This window comes from Cucumis melo, chromosome 7 (genome assembly GCF_025177605.1).
Source record: "Cucumis melo cultivar AY chromosome 7, USDA_Cmelo_AY_1.0, whole genome shotgun sequence".
NCBI classification, from domain to species: domain Eukaryota; kingdom Viridiplantae; phylum Streptophyta; class Magnoliopsida; order Cucurbitales; family Cucurbitaceae; genus Cucumis; species Cucumis melo.
Window position 1 is genome coordinate 2,556,120 of NC_066863.1, and position 20,292 is coordinate 2,576,411.

Here is a 20,292-nt window from a genome sequence, read left to right on the forward strand (position 1 = left end):
AAATCTGTCAAAATCTATCAATGATAGAAGTCATTGATAGACCATGTAGCAAACATTAATCTATCACTTATAAGCTATAAAAGTCTATCATTCGCTATATTTGCAATTTTTTTAAAATATTGATACATACTTAATAATTATTCTAAAAATTGCTATAGATTATTATTAACCAAACATTAGAAACTTTATTTTGGAATAGGAGTACAATTCGGCATTCATGGGCCATGCCGTAATTATAAGTGAAAAGGTTGACATTTTTAATTTAGGTTGTCCAATGAAGCAGACTTTGGTGTATACTACGTTAAATTTGCAATGGCAGTAAATAATTAATACATCTTTATGTATATATAGAAAAATAATTTAAACGAAACCTTAGAAGTAAACTTAAAGATTGAGAGGAAAAGCATAAGTAATGACTTGTTTAAATTCGAAGTCATAAATGAACGACTCCAAAAATAAAAAAACCGAAATGATGGTTAAACGTAATCTAATTGAACGATAAACAACTTCCAAAATGCCCCGCTGGAAATTTCCAATACTCATTTTGCTTTACAAAATTACAAGAGTGGCAAAAAAAAAAAAAGAAAAGAAAAGAAAGAAAACTTGGATTAGAAAAGGCTCTATAAGAACACGTACTTCACAAGTTAAGACTAGAGGAAAATGCAAAAGGTTAAAGGTCAAGGAAGCATGTTCCCAGGCTTCATCCGGATGTTTCATAGGTTGAACAAAGCAAGATTAGCCATGAAAATTCTGGGCACTAAAGGAAGTTTTACATACAGCCCATTCTAAATTTCACAAGTAATAATAGATCTTGAAGATGAGATACACGGCAACTTGCTTTTGTTGGATTATGGAAGAGGAAACTCTTACTCCATTGCCAAGTCATCGAGACTAAAACAAACACTTCAAACTAGGTTAAATTTTGTACATAACAACGCCAGCCTTCATGGAAAAGTGATCTGCCCATGTTGAGATGCCAAAGGAGTGAACCTTTGTTAAGAAAAAACTCGGCAGAACGTGGTGACTTCAAAGAAACTCACCGTTGTTGAAGAGCTGTACCATGAAGCAATTTGCAGTGAAGGCGCCCAGGTGTTTTGACAGATAATCTCCACAGAAATACTTGACACGATGGTCCCATCAGAAAACAGAAGGTTATGTTAATTAACTCGAAACATCGACTAATTCCAACAATGAACTCAAAACACTTGGATTAACTAGCCTTGAGAAGAAACACCAAAAAAGATGGATAAAAGTTAATCTGTTCTCCCCATAAATGATTTTCCAAGTCTGGAAGAAACGGTTTCAGAGCTTGGGGCAGTTCTCAAGTTCCCACTATCAGACATGTAAAAGTAGCTATAGTTTATTCTTGTAACCAAATCTGCCAAGTGAGGGAAGTGCCCCACGTTTAGCTTGAATGACAGGACCTGCATGTTCATGACACTTGCATATTAAATATGACCACTGACAATATTTGTGTGCAACACGTATTCATAATTCATTGATCAAAGTTTGGCTTGTCAAATAATGAACTTTTACATAGATACCATGCTTTTTGGCTTTAATGGATTTTTTTAACATTTCAATGGTGATGAGAGAAAAGAGAGGGCATAAACTCACTCTGAGAAGGAAAGCAATGCAGTCATCAAATTGTTTCTCTATACGATCGACCTCCATTTCACACCGAAGCTTAATTGCAGACACTGCTCCACCGCTACTCAATGTCTGCTGCACGGAGTAAAAATCTAGGGCCAACCCAAGAATAACATTGATTCGGCTAGCAATAAGAGCCCACTGATTCAAATAAATCATTTCAACAATTTGTCGTGAAGAGGCAGCATAGTACATAAGAAGAAATGTAGAGTAAAATACCGACCAGCTTATCTGGAACCACAAAGCACTGTCTATGAATCGTCAGCAAGTATGCTTCATGCACTTCAATAACTCCGTCCAAAGATTGTGCAGCAGCCATACCTTCACAGAGTTCACGCCATGCACTATGATAGACCTGCATAAAGAATCTTGGTTAAAAATTTAGGACGTGGGATTGTTTGATCAATCAGAAAGTTTACAACAAACATATATAATAAGAATGTAACCATAGATTTTTTATTTATTCAGCTTCAAATTGAATTGAAAAAGAAAGAGAGAAGAATAGATTGAAATATAATTATAAAGATAAATTAATGGAAGTGAAGAAATATGATTCAATGGAGAAATTTTTTAGTTTGACGTGCCAGATGGCATCATAGTGCAACGTGCTGCAGCCAATGCTTCCAAAGATTCCAAGGATCAGAAAGAGTGACATGTAGGTGAGAGAACTTTCGATCAAGGTGAAATCCTTACTCTGTCCATGACATATTGGTGAAAGGCATCCACAAAATGGAGGAGTTTCTGCTCCACCAGCCAGTGGCGCTTACTATTATTTTTAGGAGTTCCTTTACCCTGAAGAGACAATAGCTATCAAAATTAGACACATTTGAAATGTACACATTATGATTGGACAAACCAATGACGATCAATTTATTTGCACTGTGAGAAAGAGAACCCTCCACAAAAGAAAATAACGTGAATCAAAAAAAGGTAGAAATATAGGGCAGAACCTTCCACATCCAACGCCTAGTTTTGTCAAGCACAAACTTGGCACGCTTAACCTTTAATAAAAACCCTGTCACCTATATAAAATGAAACATACAATTGACAACATAAAGAAACCTGAAAAAAATACAAATTTACATGTCGATTAAACGAAAGTTAAGAAGAATGACCTGGTTATACTTTTTAATTGCCTCGGTGTTGGCAATAAGCTCAAGTGGCCAAGATACCTAAACAGCAAAATTCAATTTAAACATATTAGATGCAATCCGTGAGTAATAGAGAAGGCAGACAAATAAATTGAAAATACTTCATGGGAGAACCTTGTATGTAAATTTAAGTGAATCAAGTCCATCCATTCCAAGGAAATGTGCAGAGCTTTTATGCGGGGTTGAGGGTAGTTTCGCTAAATTAGATTGCTCGTCCCCATCCAAAGAATTAGTTTTGACAATAGACACCACCAGAGATTCAGGAGAACTTAATAGCATACCAACGGCAGAGTTTCTTATAGATTCCTGCAACCACATACAGACTTATCTTCAACTTATACAAACCACTGGCGTGTATGGAAGACATTACACTCAGAAGAAAGAAACCACTAAAATTGGTAATCTAGGACTCCACAACGTTAAGAAAAAGGCTTTTACTATTCCAATCCATACCTCAGAAACGTAAGGTTGCATTTTTACTATTACTTATCATAACCATGACAATGCTATTCGGTAGTTTTAGATTATGCCAAACAAGATGGCCCACAACTGGAGGGTGAAATTTTTTGAGCGCATAAATAATGATATTTGGAAAAATAAAGACAAGAGTGCACCTGTAATATAGTATTCAACTCAAAATCATCATCCCACGTTTCTCCCTTGTCCAGTTTATTGAAAATTACAGTCAAAAAGTGCTGCAGCAGATCCCCTGAAAAAATGAAGATATTACCAACGGTGGTCAAACAAACTGACAAAATTAAATAAGGATCATATAGTAGAATGCTTAACAAATACCTGATCCTAGCAAATAAATAGCACGTAAGACTGCTAGCTCATCCATCAATCTCCATTCATTCATTAACTTTGATAAAACACGTTTGCCAATGTAATCCACCTACGGCAGTTATGTTTAATTGATAATATCTAAATATCAACCACACACTATAAATCTAAAGTTCAGTATAAGAGATTCGAAGATCTACCTGCTGTCTCAGATATACAATAAGACATTCTTCCATAATGATCATCGTAAGTGGCATTGTCCTAGGCATGATATTTTGCATCCAGCTTAGAATCCTTGAAGGAAGAGTGCTATTCTTCTGGAAGGGCAAGAGATCTGAAATACGGAGATCATCCTGTGCCAAAAATGAAATTAATATTGAAAGAAACCAAAGCCAAAACAGCTACAAGCTCCAGAGCATCATTAAATTACAAAAAAAGAATACCTGAAATGCAGGGAGAAGTGTGGGAAAAGGAAACAATGTCTCAATCAGCTTTGCTTCTTTTTGCAAATGAACATGTTCGGATTTATCAAACTGAAAACCAAAAGTAAAATCTGTCCCTTTTGTTTCAGAAAAGGGTGTGTCCTCATCACCTAATATTGCCTTCAATAAACTCTCATCGTTTAATGGGGGCAAGTTGTAACATCTAGACAGGTTCAATCTTTTCCAAACATTTATGTTATCTTTCAGGATTGCGGTGCACACAGTCATAACTGGATTTTCAGGGTGGAATGATTCCAAGGAGCATAAACAATTTTTTATATCAAGTGTCCTATAATTTTCTCCTTCACCAACGGGCTTATTCACATCCTTGTGTCCAGACTTCAAACTGACACTTCCTTTCGGCGGCAATGCATCTACCAGTAAACTAAACCAATGTTTCCTTTTACATGTTGACCCATCAATGCCTTTTTCTACTTCAGAACAATTTGTGCGGGTCTTGAAGGAGGAAACAGTCTCAATTTTATATTGGTCATGTTTCCAGAAGTACCTAGATATGCGATCACCATCACCAATTAGAGCTGCCAATGACACACAAAAAAGCTCCGACAAAGATAGCCTCGCCAAACTTCCTCCAAAATCACCACTACCACTAAACTCTTCACCATTTTGTTTTTCTGATGCAGGAGAAGTTTCACAAACATGACGAATGAGCTGCAAAGACTTTCCAGCAGCAACTATTGACTTAGCTATGTCCTTCATGAACAGGGGGATTGCTATAGAGCCTCCAGTGTACTGGTCTTTTCCCTTCACCAAATGAGACAAAGAGATGGATTCTCTTTCGCTTGTTTCCTTTTTTATTGATAAATTGATCTCGCCATCCAACCTTAGTGATCTTAAAGAATAACTCTTTTCCCAAAAATCATGTTCATCAACCGAGACTGCTTCATTAGCATAGAAAAACAACTGGAGGAAAAAAAAGGTGTGAAAAGGCATACAAAATTCACAAGTCTATCATTGCTACGGAAAGAAAAAAAATCTACAATAGAAGAAAGCACTCATACGTAGAATAAACTAAAAACCAGGTGGCCACCAAATATTAACAAGTCAACCAGACACATGTGCACATGCAAGCGCAGACAAAGAAAATTCTTAAAGAATATATACACCATACACTAACTAAAAAATCCAAGATTGCCATGCAAATGGAAAGGCAAATTCCACAACAGTGAATTTGTAAGTCCGAGTGGAGGATGTACCAGTTAAGATGCAAAAGTATAAACAAGTAAACAGAGAAATCCCGAGAAAGTTACCTCCTCAAAAGGATCATCAAGTATTCCTTCAAAAACCCAGGAATCAAGTTCCTCAATATAAGGCAATAAACTTCCAACAAATATATGAAGCAGCATTTGGTAAGTTTCTTCCTGCAAGAATTAAAATTTTTTTTAACCCAGACTGTATGAATAGGAACAATTTAAAAAATAAAAATAAAAACTCAAAGTGATGCATACAACAACAGTTCTCTCAACCTGACCATTTTGTATCAAGCACACTTCGTCAAGCTTCTTGTAAAGGTTATCAAGCACATAAACTGCCAAATCAGCAGGGGCAATTGTAGCACTGGCTTCAAAGAATACTTTGGGAATGGCTTTGTGGACTATTTGTAATAAATATTCAGCACCTGAACAAAGACTGATTTCAAATAAGTCATCGTCAGGAAGTGCTGATGTAGGTGTAAAAAAGATAGGTTTAAATAAATAGAGCATCACCAAAGAGCGTATGTCCAATAAAGATTGGGTTTTGGAACAGAAATAGGACGTCTAGAAATCCTAAACCAATTATTAGGGTTGTTTGCTTTAGGGCAAAAATGACTGATAAAATCATTTTTTCTAATTGACAATCTAGCAAAATGAGCATGCAAGAAAATGGGTGTCCAGCAACACCATTTCTCAACGTGAAGAAATTCACCAAGTTCATTATATAGACCAGATTTTTGAAACAAAATAAAACCTCGATAAAGAGCCAGCTAAACCCATTAAAGTAGGTGTGGTTCCAGAGCCAGCATCATTAAGTTTAATCTCCTCCTTCAGTGCTATATCACGCAGCCTCTGCCCAAAAACAATTATTCTTAGTGGCATATTCATACTACGCCAAAATTGATATCAATAAGGCTTCCAGATCGGGGAGCAGAGGGAAACAACAACAATGACAAACTACCACCACCACCGTACACATACCTTCAGCCAGGAAGAAACAGACGTAACAAACGCCCTTAAAGTAGGAGGAGCTGACTTTGCAGCTGTATTAACTTCTTGCAATACGAGCTGTGTCAACTGAAGACAAGTCGCTGCATACATAAATTGATTGAGAATGGCAAGAAGGCTAGACCGGGAGAGGTGAGAAACATATATCCCACTTTTAGCACAAAATTTCTTCCCACTACAATCCCAACTAAAAAGTGAACCGGAAAATCCTTGCAACATCTGTAATACACCGCGTACCTACATAAAGAGAAAATTCACAGCTAAAACTAAACACGCGGAAAAATCTACAGACTTGTGATACAAAATATCAAAAACCAACCACACACCAGATCAAGCTCACTCGTCCTCAAGGAGGAAATTGGCGCTGCAAAATGAATCCCATTAGCGAATATATCACTAGTGCTGTCAATCAAACTTTTACTCTTCCTTTGCTCCATCTGAAAGAACGCGAAAAAAAATCAGAAAATCAGAGAGATTTCCTACTACACCCCAACGATCATAACACACTAAAATCGTAACAGATAGCTGCCACAATTCCCGGGAAAAACATCCAGCACTATGTAGAGAAAGCCTCGTGGAGAAGATTTAATACATACACAAAAGAAATTAGGGCTTACCTAACTATTTCCATGGGAATTCGATCTCCATATAGAGTTGGTTGAAAGAGGTATATGCTATCGATTTCTTCTCTTTCGAATGCTTGAGTTTGTGCTCAGTAGAGCTTGGTATGGCGTGAGTGGGACTGAAATTTGGCTCCAAATATTCTTCAAATGTCACCAACACAAGTTTGACGATGGTCTGACACGGAGTGGAGAAATGGGAAACGACGCATGATATTGGGCTTTCTGTTTGGGCTGTTTATGGTCCTATAACTTTCAAGCCCAATTATCTTTTGGGCCACAAGTGTTCGAACTCTACCCAACTCTTCGGTATTTTGTTTTCTTCGTTATTTACCTTCAAAACTTTTTACAAATATTTTAAACAAATCAATTCAAGATTTAATTAAAGCTTCTTTTTTTTAATAATAAAATATTAAAACTATTTATATATTACAGTGAAATCCATCAAAAAAAAAAAAATTAAAAATTTATTAAAAATAATTTACTAAATTTTGTAAATAATTTTATTTTTTTCTATCCATGACGATTCCTTTTGAAAACTTAAAAAATAGTTTTTAAAATCTTCTTGTTCTTCTTGTTTTTTATTTTTTTAATTTGATTAAAAATTCATTTTTAACTTTAGATAGTTTTTAAGAGCTTTTAAATTTATATCAGGTCGGTGAAAATATTCACAAATAGTTAAAATTTTAAAATTTCATCAATCATATTTTATTGATTAATTCTAAAATTCTACTATGTTTTATTTGGTGGAAGAATATTGTTGATATTGATATATATTGGTAGAAATATATCTTGTTATAGATATTTCAAAAGGTATTTATTTATTTATTTCAAAAAAAAAACGAGCTCAATATTAAATCATTGAAATATTATCTATTCATTCCAAATATAGTAAGATCGTAAAGAAAACTATATTGATTTAAATAAAAGTTGGAAGAAAAAAGGTAACCGTTTGATTACAGAGTTGAATCGACATTTTATGATTCGTTTGGTGATTATTTGGTTTGTTGTTTTTCACTTCTCTTAAATTAAACATATTTTTTCTCAAATTTTTTACAGTAATTTTCATTTATTTTAAATAAAAAATTGAATTATAAACCATATTAAAAAAACCCTAAACAAGTTTTCAAAAATTATCTTTATTTTTAAGTTCAAAAAAATTGGCTGAATTTAAAAAAAAAGAAACACGGATGGAAAGTAAATAATAAAACAATAGATTTAGAGGTTGAGTTCGTGTTGGTGGAAGTTTATCAAATAAGACCCTAACGAATTGAATCCATTCATATGTTATTTCGTGTCTTGAAATTCTTTTGATAATGAGACTATTATGCAGGAGAGGTAATTGAAATAATGCAAAAGACAAAAAATGCATGGCTAATCTTTTAACTAACAGATTTGTAATGATAATTGACACACCCTCTTAGTTGAAAAAGTACTTAGACAGGAGTTTTTGTCCTAAAATATTATTAGTCTTTTTTACTATACTTTTTAAGCTCTCAATGAGTGGATTGGATGGGTTAAATGCTATATTCAATTATCCAATCCCCACTTTTGGACACAAATAAATTATTACACATAAGTTTGAACCTTTTGATTGATTACTCCATGCAAATTAAAAAAAAAAAAATTGTTTATATAGAATTCTGTGGAAAGCCGTATTCGATGATATAACAAAATATTAATAAATTATAAATCAGGTAGATGGAGATATTTTGTAATATTTTATATATTTTTTTATTTTGTTATATTAAAACAATCTAATAAATTATGGAAATAAATATGGTTATGTTTTGTATGTATTCAAATCTCGAATTTTAAATCTTAAAAATACAAATCCAATAGATATACTATTTTGCATATTAATTATAAACTAAATTTTTAAACAAGTATCGTGTAAACTAATTTAGCAATACTTTGTATTCAATCTAACAGGGAATAAATTATTGTTGTGTATAAGTATATTATCCAAATCATATATTAACATAATCGTTTAAATTGAGATATAATTTATAAATTTACTAGGAAATGTATATCCAAAAACATGAAAAATACAAAGACTCTATTTTATTGAATTGTATGTTCTCAAGTTGACGTTGTATCCATATCAGGCATATCTTTATCTTTTTATAAATTGTCTAACTATTTAGCACAATTCGTTTCACACACCATAATAATTTTAATTTTCAGAAGTTATTTGTTTAGTCATAATCCAACATTTGTTTGATACATGCCTATGCTATATGTTATCTACTTATTTTCCTTTCTTCTCTTTTATCATGTGTTTGTGTATGTATGCACTTACGTACCTAATTATGAAAGAACTAGAAGTTTAAATTTAAATGAGTTATTTTGTATAATAAAACTATTGAAAATACTTACTAATATAACAAAATTTCATAGTCTATCAACGACAAATAATAGTTTATATTTACATTTGTTAATGTATATTAACATCTATTGATAATATTTTACTATATTTATATATTTTTTAGTTTATTTTGCTATATTTTAAAATAGTTGTATGAAATTAATATGTGATTTATTTTAGAAAACATATGAGTATATTGTTGACATTTCAAGATATTGTCATTTATAGAGCAGATAAAACAAACATTTTTTCAAATTTAAACATGTGCTGTTTGTCTATAATTTTCGAGCATGTACAATTTCAAACATCTCAAGAATATGGAGAAATTGTCGTAAGATTGTCTATTTCAAATGATCCATATTTAGATTATTTTTCTTATTTCTTCCACTGATCGTCTTATTCCTTCCATCACTCATTTGTTCGTCTACTTCTCATTAATTAACACAACTTCTCCTTTTAGATTTTTGGTCTCGTCCACGCGATATCCATAAGCCGGCAAGCAAGAGTGAAATGAAGGGAGGTAAACAATTTGAGATGAGCAAGAGCGACACTAATTGGGAGATGGCGAGAGTAACACCAACTGAGAGTTTGAGATTAGCGAGCTTAAGAGACTGAGAAAGAATGAACAAAACACAGGTAAAAGCGGGACTACTTTTTCGCATGCGCACGATAATATTTTAGTAATATCACTCGAATTTAATGATAATAAATAGCCAATCAATATGTAACTTTTTTAAAACGAATCATTTAACACTTTCTCGTAACTTTTAAGATTATTTATTAAGTGGACTCAAGATTAGTAATTCTTAAAATGAAGTTATTGTTTTGATGCACCGACAAAATCAAACAATGTTGTGCAAGCTGACGAGGATGTACTTCAATCATTAATTAAGAAGCAAAATAAATAATAATAATAATAATAATAAAGCCACAAGTCAAAGTCTTCTAAAAATCAATTTTGTAAAGAAAAAAAAAACTAATAAAACAACATTATTTTTTTTTTCCTACGACTTCTTGCTAAAATAACGAAGGTGATCAAAGTTAAACCGACAAAAACAAAATTTAAAGGAAAAAACCGACCGAATATGAGCTTTTTGCTCTTTACTGTCGTTGGTCGTTTTCCTATCAACTCCTCCGTCATAATTTTTATTAATAATAATTTAATTATTTTTCTAACCTTTTAAATCAATATATTATGACAAAATCAAACTTATAAATTTTATCTAACAAAGTTTAAATAGTTTGTTTTGTATCCTTTAAAACTATACTTTATTTAAACTGAAAAATATTTTAAATATACTTCAAAAGGTAGTTAAGTGGTAAATAAATCTTCTAATTTTTTTTTTTTTTTTATAAAAAATGATCCATTTTTAACACTCAATAAAGTATTTGAAATACACCCCTATCAACACTATTCTTCAAATTGATTATATATATATATACTTACAATTTTTTTTATTACCTTAGTTGGGCGGCTAATTGCATTTCCCATTTGTCTCGTTTTCTAAATGACTTTTGTACGATACTTTTTGAAGTATTGTTCCTTTTTTGCCCCTTGAGTTCAAGTTTTAATGAAACCATCATTTTCTTTTATAAGAATCTACATTTAAATATTTTAGATGAAAACAAAAAATCACAAATCTATGGCAAAGAAATGATCAATTATTGTTATAGTTATTATCTTAGTGTAACAATAAAGGTGATAACTTAGATAAATTTAAATTTCAATTGATTTATGAATATTAGGATGGTACCAATTTTGGTTAGGAGCTGGCGGCTATGGTTCATGTAAAGGTTAATTTCGTAAATTCAGTTAATAGTGTTACCGAAAGCAAGGTTTAAATAACAACGTCCCTCAGTTCCCTCCCCCGCCATAGCTTTTTCTCCTCAAGCTCCAACAATGGCGGTTACAGATTTCTTTGTTGGAGAGATAGCCACTGAGCTTCTCAGAATGGTGGTACAACTTTCGACCAAATCCTGCCTTTGTAAAACGACGGCAGCTCAAATTGCCAATTCTATTCAACAAATCCTGCCGATTATCGAAGAGATCAAGTACTCGGGAGTTGAATTACCCGCTCATCGTCAATTTCAGTTAGACCGCTTCAGCGAGACTCTTAGAAGAGGCATCGAGATTTCCGAGAAGGCTCTTAAATGTGGCCGATTAAACATTTACAGAAACTTACGGCTCGCGAGGAAGATGGAGAAGCTCGAAAAGGATATATGTCGATTCATTAGTGGCACCATGCAGGCGCATATACTGGCCGATGTGCATCATATGAGATTCGAGACCACCGAGCGGTTTGACCGGCTTGAAGGTGTTTGGTTGGAGAGGCGGCTTGAGTCAATGAAGATTAGAGCAGATGCTTCGGGAGAGGAAAGGTGGTGGGTTGAGGAGGCGTTGAAGAAGGCCGAGGAGGAGGAAAGGTATGAGAGTAATTTGGTGAATATAGGAACTGGATTGCGTGTGGGGAAGAGAAAATTGAAGGAGCTGATGATTGGAAGGGAGGATTTAACGGCGGTTGGGATTAGTGGAATTGGGGGTTCGGGGAAGACCACTTTAGCTAGAGAATTCTGCAAAGATCCGGAAGTTCGAAGTGAGTTGCTTTTCTTTGGCTATTTTCTCTTATTTTATGCGAATGATTTCGATTTTCGGTTCAAAACTTAGTAGTTTTTGTACTGAATCTATATGGGTTTCTGACTTTGAAGCAAAGTAGAGCAGAAAATTTTCACTTGAATTGGAAATTTCTTGTTAGTAAAGTGAATAGTGTTTAGAGTATCCATTTGATACCGTAGCTCTTAAAAGGGTAAATAGGAAATCCTTTTTTTGTGTTTCTTTTTGTAGGAATTGTCGGATCCTAATTGTTCTTGCATGTTGATTGCCACCTTTCCAGGACACTTTAAAGAGAGAATTTTGTTCCTAACAGTGTCACAGTCCCCTGATGTGGAGCAACTGAGGAGAACGATCTGGGGATTTGTGATGGGTTGCGACAATGTCAATTCTAATGATTTCATTTTACATGGGAGGCCTTCAAATTCAGCGCTTTTGGTTTTGGATGATGTGTGGTCAATTTCAGTTCTTGAAAATCTGATTCCAAATGTAACTGGCTGCAAAACTCTTGTTGTTTCACGATTCAAATTCCCTGAAGTTCTTAGAGAAACTTATGAAGTAGAGTTGTTGAAGGAAAGTGAAGCAATTGCTCTGTTTTGCCACTCGGCTTTCGGACAACAGTCTATTCCTTTGTCTGCTAACCACAACTTGGTCAAACAGGTAAAGAACATAACATTCTTTCTGTTGGATTAGACACATGACAATTATCTTCAAAATGTCTAATTTAGTGGTTTTATTTCGCTCATTTGTTTACAAATTTTCTTTGAAGGTTGTGAATGAGTGCAAATGTTTGCCTCTGGCTCTTAAAGTAATTGGAGCATCACTCAGAGGACAGAGCGAGATGTTCTGGAATAATGCCAAGTCTAGGTTGTCACGTGGCGAGCTTATTTGCGAGTCCCATGAAAACAAATTGCTTCGAAGAATGGCAATCAGTATTGAACGCCTCTCGAGTAAAGTGAGAGAATGTTTTCTCGATCTAGGATGCTTTGCTGAAGACAAAAAGATTCCTCTCGACATTCTCATCAATGTTTGGAAGGAGTTGCATGATCTTGATGACGAAGAAGCTCTTGCCGTTCTTTTCGAGTTATCTCAGAAGAATCTTCTTACGTTGGTGAAAGATGCACGGTATGGACACAATTATGTTACATCACTTATTTATGTAATTACTACAGACATCGCAATATGTTGGCTAAATACTTGATTGGTCGATATGCAGCGGTGGTGACATTTATAGCAGTTATTATGAGATGTATGTCACTCAACACGATGTCTTAAGGGACCTTGCCCTTCATTTCAGTTGCCAGGAGAATGTAAATGACCGCAAGCGATTACTGATGCCAAAAAGCGACACAGAGCTTCCAAAAGAATGGTTAAGGAAATCAGCACAGCCATTTAATGCCCAGCTTGTTTCAATTCACACAGGTAACTGATTACCCTTTATCGAAGGAAGATAAGAGTTATAAAAATAAGCATCCTGTAAAGCTTTTTAGGCAAAGAAATTCATTGTCTGAGTTACCAAGACATGGCACTTCTATGATTATAAACTTTTTATACCATGTCCTTGAAGTATTGTCTCAGCTTCATTACACATTTATGTTATAGGTGAAATGAAAGAAATGGATTGGACGCACATGATATTTCCTGAAGCTAAAGTGCTCATTCTAAACTTCTCCTCGATTGGATACTTCTTGCCTTCTTTTCTTTGCAACATGCCGAAGCTAAGAGCATTAATTGTGCTAAATAACAATGCAACACATGCAACTCTCTCCAATTTCTCAGTTTTTTCTAGTTTGGTCAACTTGAGAGGCATCTGGCTGGAAAAAATTTCCATGACACGACTATTCGATGCTTGTACGCCATTGAAACATCTAAGGAAGATATCTCTTGTTTTCTGCAAGATTAACAACAGCCTTGACGAGTCAGCGATACATCAGATCTTCCCGTTCCTTTTCGAACTCAAAATTGATCACTGCAACGACTTGTTTAAGCTACCTTCAAGCATTTGTGAGATGCAAAGTCTGAAGTGTCTTAGTGTCACCAACTGCCATAATCTCAGTCAACTCTCTACCAACTTATGGAAGCTGAAAAATCTACAAATCTTGAGGCTTTTTGCTTGCCCACTTCTCACATCTCTACCCCCAAGCATTTGTGTACTTTCTTGTCTAAAGTACATTGACATCTCCCAATGTGTCTACTTAACCAGCCTTCCTGAAGAATTCGGTAAGCTGACAAACCTAGAGAAAATTGACATGAGAGAATGCTCGCTCATAAGGAGACTACCTAGATCAGTTGTGTCTTTGCAATCTCTCTGTCATGTAATCTGCGAAGAAGACGTCTCGTGGCTATGGGAGGATTTGAAGGGTCACATGCCTAATTTGTACATTCAAATCGCCGAGAAATGCTTTGACTTAGATTGGCTCAACGAGTGACAGTCAACTTTGTTGTAATTGTTGGTTTTCTTTTATGTACATAACTTTCTCTATTCTCAAAAGTAAGCAATAATGCTAGTTCTTAGTGTTTTGAGCTCATCACGATCCATTCGTGGATCCATCCATCGAATGGAGCTTAAAATATCAAGGCTACTATTGTATTTTAGTCAAAAGAATAAAGTGTTCACTCCATGGTTGGAGTTGCCAAGAAACTTCAAGTGGACCAATAGAAAAATAGCTTACCCCATGAGAACTTCTAGGAAACTCCCAAAGCAGAAGACTTATGAAGCTATTACATTGATGAAAAGGATTTTGTGTAGAGGTCTTCTTCAATCATTTCCCACAGTGTGTTCCTATCAAGGAGATACCCATCACCATGATTTTCATCATTTCTCATTCAATGGTTTAAAGGCAGGGCTGCCCCAGTTATTTGTCTTCATCTTTTTGTTGTTCTTGGAGAGATGGGAATCTTTAAAACGTTAGAAAACAACCTATTTTGGATAGAAAACGATCCTTACCCAACAATCCAACCAAACCCATTTAAAAAGTTATGTTATGAAAGAAATTCCGATTGAGTATATGTTTAAGAACAATTTTGAAATAGTCAAAATCATTTTTACATTCTCAAAATCACTGGAAAACACATCATTAATCTAATATACATACATTTTGAAATGATTTAAACAATGCCAATAAATTATTTTAATAATTAGAGAAACACTAACCAAATATTTAAAGTGATAATAGTAAGGTTTCACACCTCTTTTATAAGGCGGCTCTCTGTTTCTCTTCTTGTAGTGACTTTATCGTGATCACTATGTATTTTTTCCCCTTCTTGAGGCAATCACAAATCTAACACTTGTATAAAAAAAAAACTTAAGATGATACAAATTCAATTCATATTTCATTTACGTCTCCTTCTAAATCTCTAAACTTGAGATGATACAAATTCAATTCAGTCGGAGGCTTGATTGTTAAAAGAAAAAACTCCAATTAGCTATTGGCCGTGTTTTAATACAATGAAGTCTTTTTCACGCTCCAATCACAACCATAGGAGCTAAAATGATAACGACTACTCTATTACAATCCAACCCAAATTATTTGATAAATATCCAAAACATTTGTACCTACCAAATGCCGATTGGACCATTTTCCTTCCACTGAGAGACAAAAACACACCAAGAGAATCTTGTAAAATGGTGGGAAATTTCCTCTGTCATCTTCATTTTCCATAAATTGCTGACTTTTCTGAAGCTTTAACATTTCCCTGCAAGTTCCAACCTTTTCCCAAAAGCCCATGTTTGATATGAGATCAAATTCTTCTAATTTTTTTTTTTTTATATTTCATTGACTCATTGCAAGAGAAAGAAATGGAATCAGTAAGAAAAATCTCTACAAGTTGTTTTGGAACATTTCTGATTACTCTACTTCGCTATATCAGATACAGAAGAAGACGATGAAGAACAACCACTGGTTAAGCTGTATAATTCATTCATTCATTCATTCATCAAAGTAGTATAAACAAAACATGAAGGAAATTGATTGTTTTTCAGTGGAATCTGGTTGGTATATACTCGTTTATCCGAAGAGGGAGGCCGTAGAATTCGTCGTTTCTAACATCTCCTTTCTTGTGCTGGAATGGTTTCCACCACGAGACTCCTCGGTCGTTGACTGAGGGCTTTGCATCGAGTGTTTGGTCGAGCACTGTTCCAATAATTATGGCGATTGTTGGGGCAGATGAGAAAATTGTGTTTAGGATATCATTGAACTGCATAACAAATGAATTTCTGTTAAAAGGATAGACAAACAGTAACAGAAAAGAGTGAATAATAAGGGGTTCTCTTTTTTGACTGACCCATCCACCCGCTGTTTGAACTGGACCACGACCGTCTTGTGAAGTGTTTGAGACAAAATATTGAGGTATCGAGATGCCAAGGAACAAAGAGAGGCCGATAATGTAGAGGTTTCTCATGGAATTGTTGTTGGTGAATTGCATAAATGAGATCCCTGTAGCAGCTGGAATAACAAAATTTCCTTAGATATGACGAACCATGGGACGAAATACGTTAAGTAATACCAGAAAAAAGGACTTACCAACAATGCCAAATAAAACACAGTATATGGCACCAAATATCGGTAAAGGAATTGATGCAAAGAATGCACCAAACTTTCCTGAAAGGTGTGGGAAATGTCACGGTGGTGAAAAATAACATGTTGCAACAATTAGTCCAACTCGTGAAAGAAAAGCAAACAAACCAAATATGGAGAAGAAGATCATGAAAGCAGTTGATATCTGCACAACCCTCCTGCTTCCTATGTGTGTGAGTCCAAGAAGGCCAACATTTTCACTGCAACGGTAATTACAAGCCAATTTAGCAAAAGCACAGTCTGACATAAACATATCGTATTTGATTCTTGATGTGTCAAGTTTCAAGTGATTGTTCACTATCAGTGTACAACAAAAGCATAAAACGAGCAAGAGAGGACATTTTGTATGAGAAAAACTCCTTACACTGAGGCAGAGTTGCCAGCGATGCAACCAAAAATTCCCTCGACCAACAGCCCAATACCCTGCACACAGGAAAATGCACTTCTATAATAATTTCACGATTCAAATGGAAGTAAAAAATCAACATGGACCTGGTCGATGGAATGAGTTCATGTAAATAAATGAGATAGTAAATAGAAAAACCATGGCGTTTGACGATTATACCTGTAAGCCAATACTCCGGTTAAAAATGTATGACGGAGGTGGTGTAGCACCTGAAAGCCGCGCTGCTGCAAAGAAAGTGCCAGTTGACTGCACTAAGCAGAATTTAAATGTCAGATTTTGAAAGCAACCATGGGATTTAGCTTTAGCTTCAATTGAAAATCGACCTCAGCAGATGCAACGAGTGTAGCACCCATCATGCCAAAGACATGGCTGGCACGAAATATTGGAGTACCCCACTGAAACGGATAAGGGACTCTAATCCTACACAAAGCACCAGTAGAAATTGCTATATTAGTGTTAAGGCAAGTCCCTCCCCCAACACGATAAAAACAGAATTCAATGTTATCCAGAGATACCAAGGGGCAGACGACATAAGGAATGAGCGATCTGTACGGCAACTCTGTTTAGTCACCTCCCGGACATGGTTGTAAGCTCCAGCTACAGTGAGAATGGCAGCAAAAGCCCAAATAAGGGCAATGCAGATAAGTAGACCAAACCTCTCAAGTACGACATCAGCCCGATGATGGATACGCCTTAAATACTACAAAATTGCAAAATTGCAAAAATTGAATCAACTAAAAGAAAGAAATAACTGATATGGAAGTTGAAGAAAATGAAATTACCTGCTCGCCAACAACAAGAAGAATCAGGCAAGCGAATTAATAACTGTTATGGAAGTTTAAAAAATGAAATTACCTGCTGGCCAATAACAAGAAGAATCAACATGGGCAAGCCAATCTCCACACAATTAGCAAGCTGCATGTAGGAAAAATAGCATGCTCATACTTCACATTGTTATATTTCAACAATTACTTACTTGTATACTGAAGTATTCGAACTTTACCATTGGGAAGCCTCTCATAAACAAACCAAGACCGACAACGCAAACCAGAGGTACAATAACTACAGGAGTGAAAAGCCTGATAACAAAGAGGAAATCAATCACGGGAACAAAAGAATCTCAAGCCTTCCACCATTATCCTTGAAAACGGTCATTTGAAGAATTACTACCTTGTGAGATGCCCCCACGTCCTACTAAACCCAAGTATAATATTGATTATTGAAGCAACGATCAGTGACCCTTGGATGGTACGGACAGTGTAGGTAAATCTCTGTGAAACAAATCCATATACAGAGGGTTACATTCTAAAAATCTAAAACAACTTGACCCTACGGAGAGTAGGTTACCCAAAGCTAACAAGTTTGAACAACAACAAATAACTCATAGTTGATACAGAGAATTTATAGAAAAGCGTCACTACCTTGAGAAATAGATAGTATATTATGATATGAGCTTAGAAAGGAAACCACTTCAGACTTCAAGGAATCCTTTTTTACACAATTCTAGTACTACTATGCTAATTTTTTTGTTAGTACCAAATTATGTGTCTCTTCACCATCAAAGCAACAATCTGTTTCAAAAAGTTACAGGTTCAAATTCACCATACAACCAGCCATTAGAATGAACCTGAAAATGCTTCTGAGGGTAGAATTTCTAAGGGAAACACTCATCCAACCACCATTCTTCAACTAAAACAACATTCAAGACTTCTTCCATAAAAATCACATGGAAGTCAATCAATCAAAGAGTATGCAAGTTTAGAGTTTGACCACACAAGATTGTTAAGTCATTCTTTAAAACACTAAAGACATGACAGTGGAAAAGGCAAAAACAACTTGAAGAAAAAGTGTAAAACACTGCCACTCAAAAAACAACCAAAAACCACATACCTCATGTTCACTTGAAAAGTTTTTATCAGAGAAATCATTGATGATTGACAACACAGGTAAAATGAACACGAACGATGACCGCATTACGGTCGGGAGCCTTGATCCGAGAGCTGTTTGAAGCAAAGTGTTCAACCCAGCAGTAAAAAGCAAAGTTTGAATCACTCGAGCTTTATCACCCTATCAACATTTACAGTTCATCACCACCAATCACTCAATCAGATTCAAAACATGTCAAAATAATTCATAAAACTTTAGCTTAGTTTTGACAAAGGATTGCTAATCCAGAGCTCACTTACAGGGCTGCCACCCATTCTAGGCACAAGGGTAGTAGCAATAAGAACTATAGTCCCAAGCACAACAATATAGTGCTGAAAAGCCAGTAAAACAGCTTCAGCTGCAAAATTCAATTAGTCAAAAACCCCGTTAGTATTTGAAGAACACAAAAACTACAGCATAAGTGAGTAATCAAATTTCGATTAAAGCTGAATAGGGTCGACTCAAAATCTCAAAAGAAAAACAACACAAATCAGAACAGTTTAAGCCGAGTCTATAAAAAAGGAAGATTCGGAATAAAGATCGAGCAAAAGAGCTTAAAAAGAAGAAAAAATATTTAAAAAAAGAGGAATCACTAAATCCTTCCCTGAACTTAATCTGATATTTGATAGAAAAGAGAAAAAAAAAAAAAAAACAAACAAACAAAGAACCCCATGACATAAAGATTCGAACTTTGCCAGATTCCGAATCAAATTAAGAGACAAACAACAAAACCCATAAAACCAATCAAAGAAAAATATAAGAGAAACTAACGCCAAGAAGGATTAGAGTGGATGCAGTAGTGAAGCTGTTGAAGTTGCTCGGCCGGGGTCCAAGTGGGTCCACGAGACAATGCTAAATTAGGCGGCGGCGCCGACGGAGCCACTGTCGCCGGCGAAGTATGTTGATGGGTATTAGCTGATTCCCCCATAAGTTAAATCCTTTCAGCAGCTTCTTTCTTCTGTATTTGGGATTCTTTCACAAGTAGGAAAAAAAAAAGTTAAAACTGTTTTAGGGAAGCAAGCAGGGGGAAAAACAGAGAGAAAAAGAAAGAAACAAAAAGGAAAGGTCTCTATATTTTAAAGCTTGAATAAAAGGGAAAAGGGAGAGTTTTAACTATTATTTTAAATTAGGTGATTAACTAAATAAAAAAAAAAAAAAAATGGTTCTTCAGTGTCTGAATTGTGAATGATTTTGAGATAAACTTGAAAGTGATGAACCGAATGAGGGAGGAAGGAGAAGTTGGGGATTGGAGTTTTAAGGTTATGGTTATACATGCGACATAACGCGTGGGATTTTCGTTTTTCGAGGAGCTCGCACCTGGCCAGACCCTATTTCTTTTTAATTCATTGCCATTCTTTCCCCAATCTATTTACCAACAATGCCATCTCAACTCATCACTTTTTATTAATTAAACACAACCAATCATTCATTTTTTAAATTACAATTTTCAACTTTATAAAATTAACCAAACTTATATATTAATATTTTTATATTTAGGA

The 20,292-nt window shown here is 34.9% G+C and overlaps 3 protein-coding genes across 5 annotated transcripts; 1 reads left to right on the top strand and 2 right to left on the bottom strand.

The window, feature by feature from the left end:
* Window positions 1-583: 583 nt before the first annotated feature.
* On the bottom strand, window positions 584-7,075 carry LOC103493512 (uncharacterized). Of its 3 annotated transcripts, XR_007822607.1 has the most exons (18): window positions 6,906-7,075; window positions 6,615-6,725; window positions 6,262-6,525; window positions 6,035-6,132; window positions 5,536-5,716; window positions 5,338-5,448; window positions 4,028-4,990; window positions 3,785-3,937; window positions 3,597-3,696; window positions 3,416-3,510; window positions 2,916-3,107; window positions 2,766-2,822; window positions 2,601-2,672; window positions 2,344-2,442; window positions 1,874-2,005; window positions 1,618-1,791; window positions 1,041-1,424; window positions 584-959 (listed from the first exon to the last, which is right to left on the bottom strand). XR_007822607.1 is itself a non-coding variant. In XM_008454275.3 (17 exons), the coding sequence occupies exons 2-17, from the start codon at window positions 6,723-6,725 to the stop codon at window positions 1,254-1,256; spliced, it is 2,955 nt and encodes a 984-aa protein (XP_008452497.2). In that variant the 5' UTR covers window positions 6,906-7,075; the 3' UTR covers window positions 584-1,253. The 3 variants fall into 3 exon arrangements, 2 of the variants coding, with proteins under 2 accessions (XP_008452497.2, XP_008452496.2); XM_008454275.3 differs by having other exon boundaries at window positions 584-1,424; window positions 5,554-5,716; XM_008454274.3 differs by having other exon boundaries at window positions 584-1,424.
* Window positions 7,076-11,036: 3,961 nt separating this feature from the next.
* LOC103493511 (probable disease resistance protein At4g33300) lies at window positions 11,037-14,525 on the top strand. Its single transcript, XM_008454272.3, has 5 exons — window positions 11,037-11,870; window positions 12,168-12,544; window positions 12,654-13,009; window positions 13,101-13,306; window positions 13,487-14,525. The coding sequence occupies exons 1-5, from the start codon at window positions 11,177-11,179 to the stop codon at window positions 14,311-14,313; spliced, it is 2,460 nt and encodes an 819-aa protein (XP_008452494.2). The 5' UTR covers window positions 11,037-11,176; the 3' UTR covers window positions 14,314-14,525.
* Window positions 14,526-15,787: 1,262 nt separating this feature from the next.
* Window positions 15,788-20,096, bottom strand: LOC103493510 (nucleobase-ascorbate transporter 3). The gene is made up of 14 exons (XM_008454271.3): window positions 19,565-20,096; window positions 19,054-19,151; window positions 18,758-18,934; window positions 18,038-18,138; window positions 17,871-17,946; window positions 17,723-17,782; window positions 17,383-17,567; window positions 17,191-17,287; window positions 17,027-17,113; window positions 16,826-16,884; window positions 16,570-16,661; window positions 16,408-16,485; window positions 16,169-16,329; window positions 15,788-16,081 (listed from the first exon to the last, which is right to left on the bottom strand). The coding sequence occupies exons 1-14, from the start codon at window positions 19,719-19,721 to the stop codon at window positions 15,863-15,865; spliced, it is 1,647 nt and encodes a 548-aa protein (XP_008452493.1). The 5' UTR covers window positions 19,722-20,096; the 3' UTR covers window positions 15,788-15,862.
* Window positions 20,097-20,292: the final 196 nt, after the last annotated feature.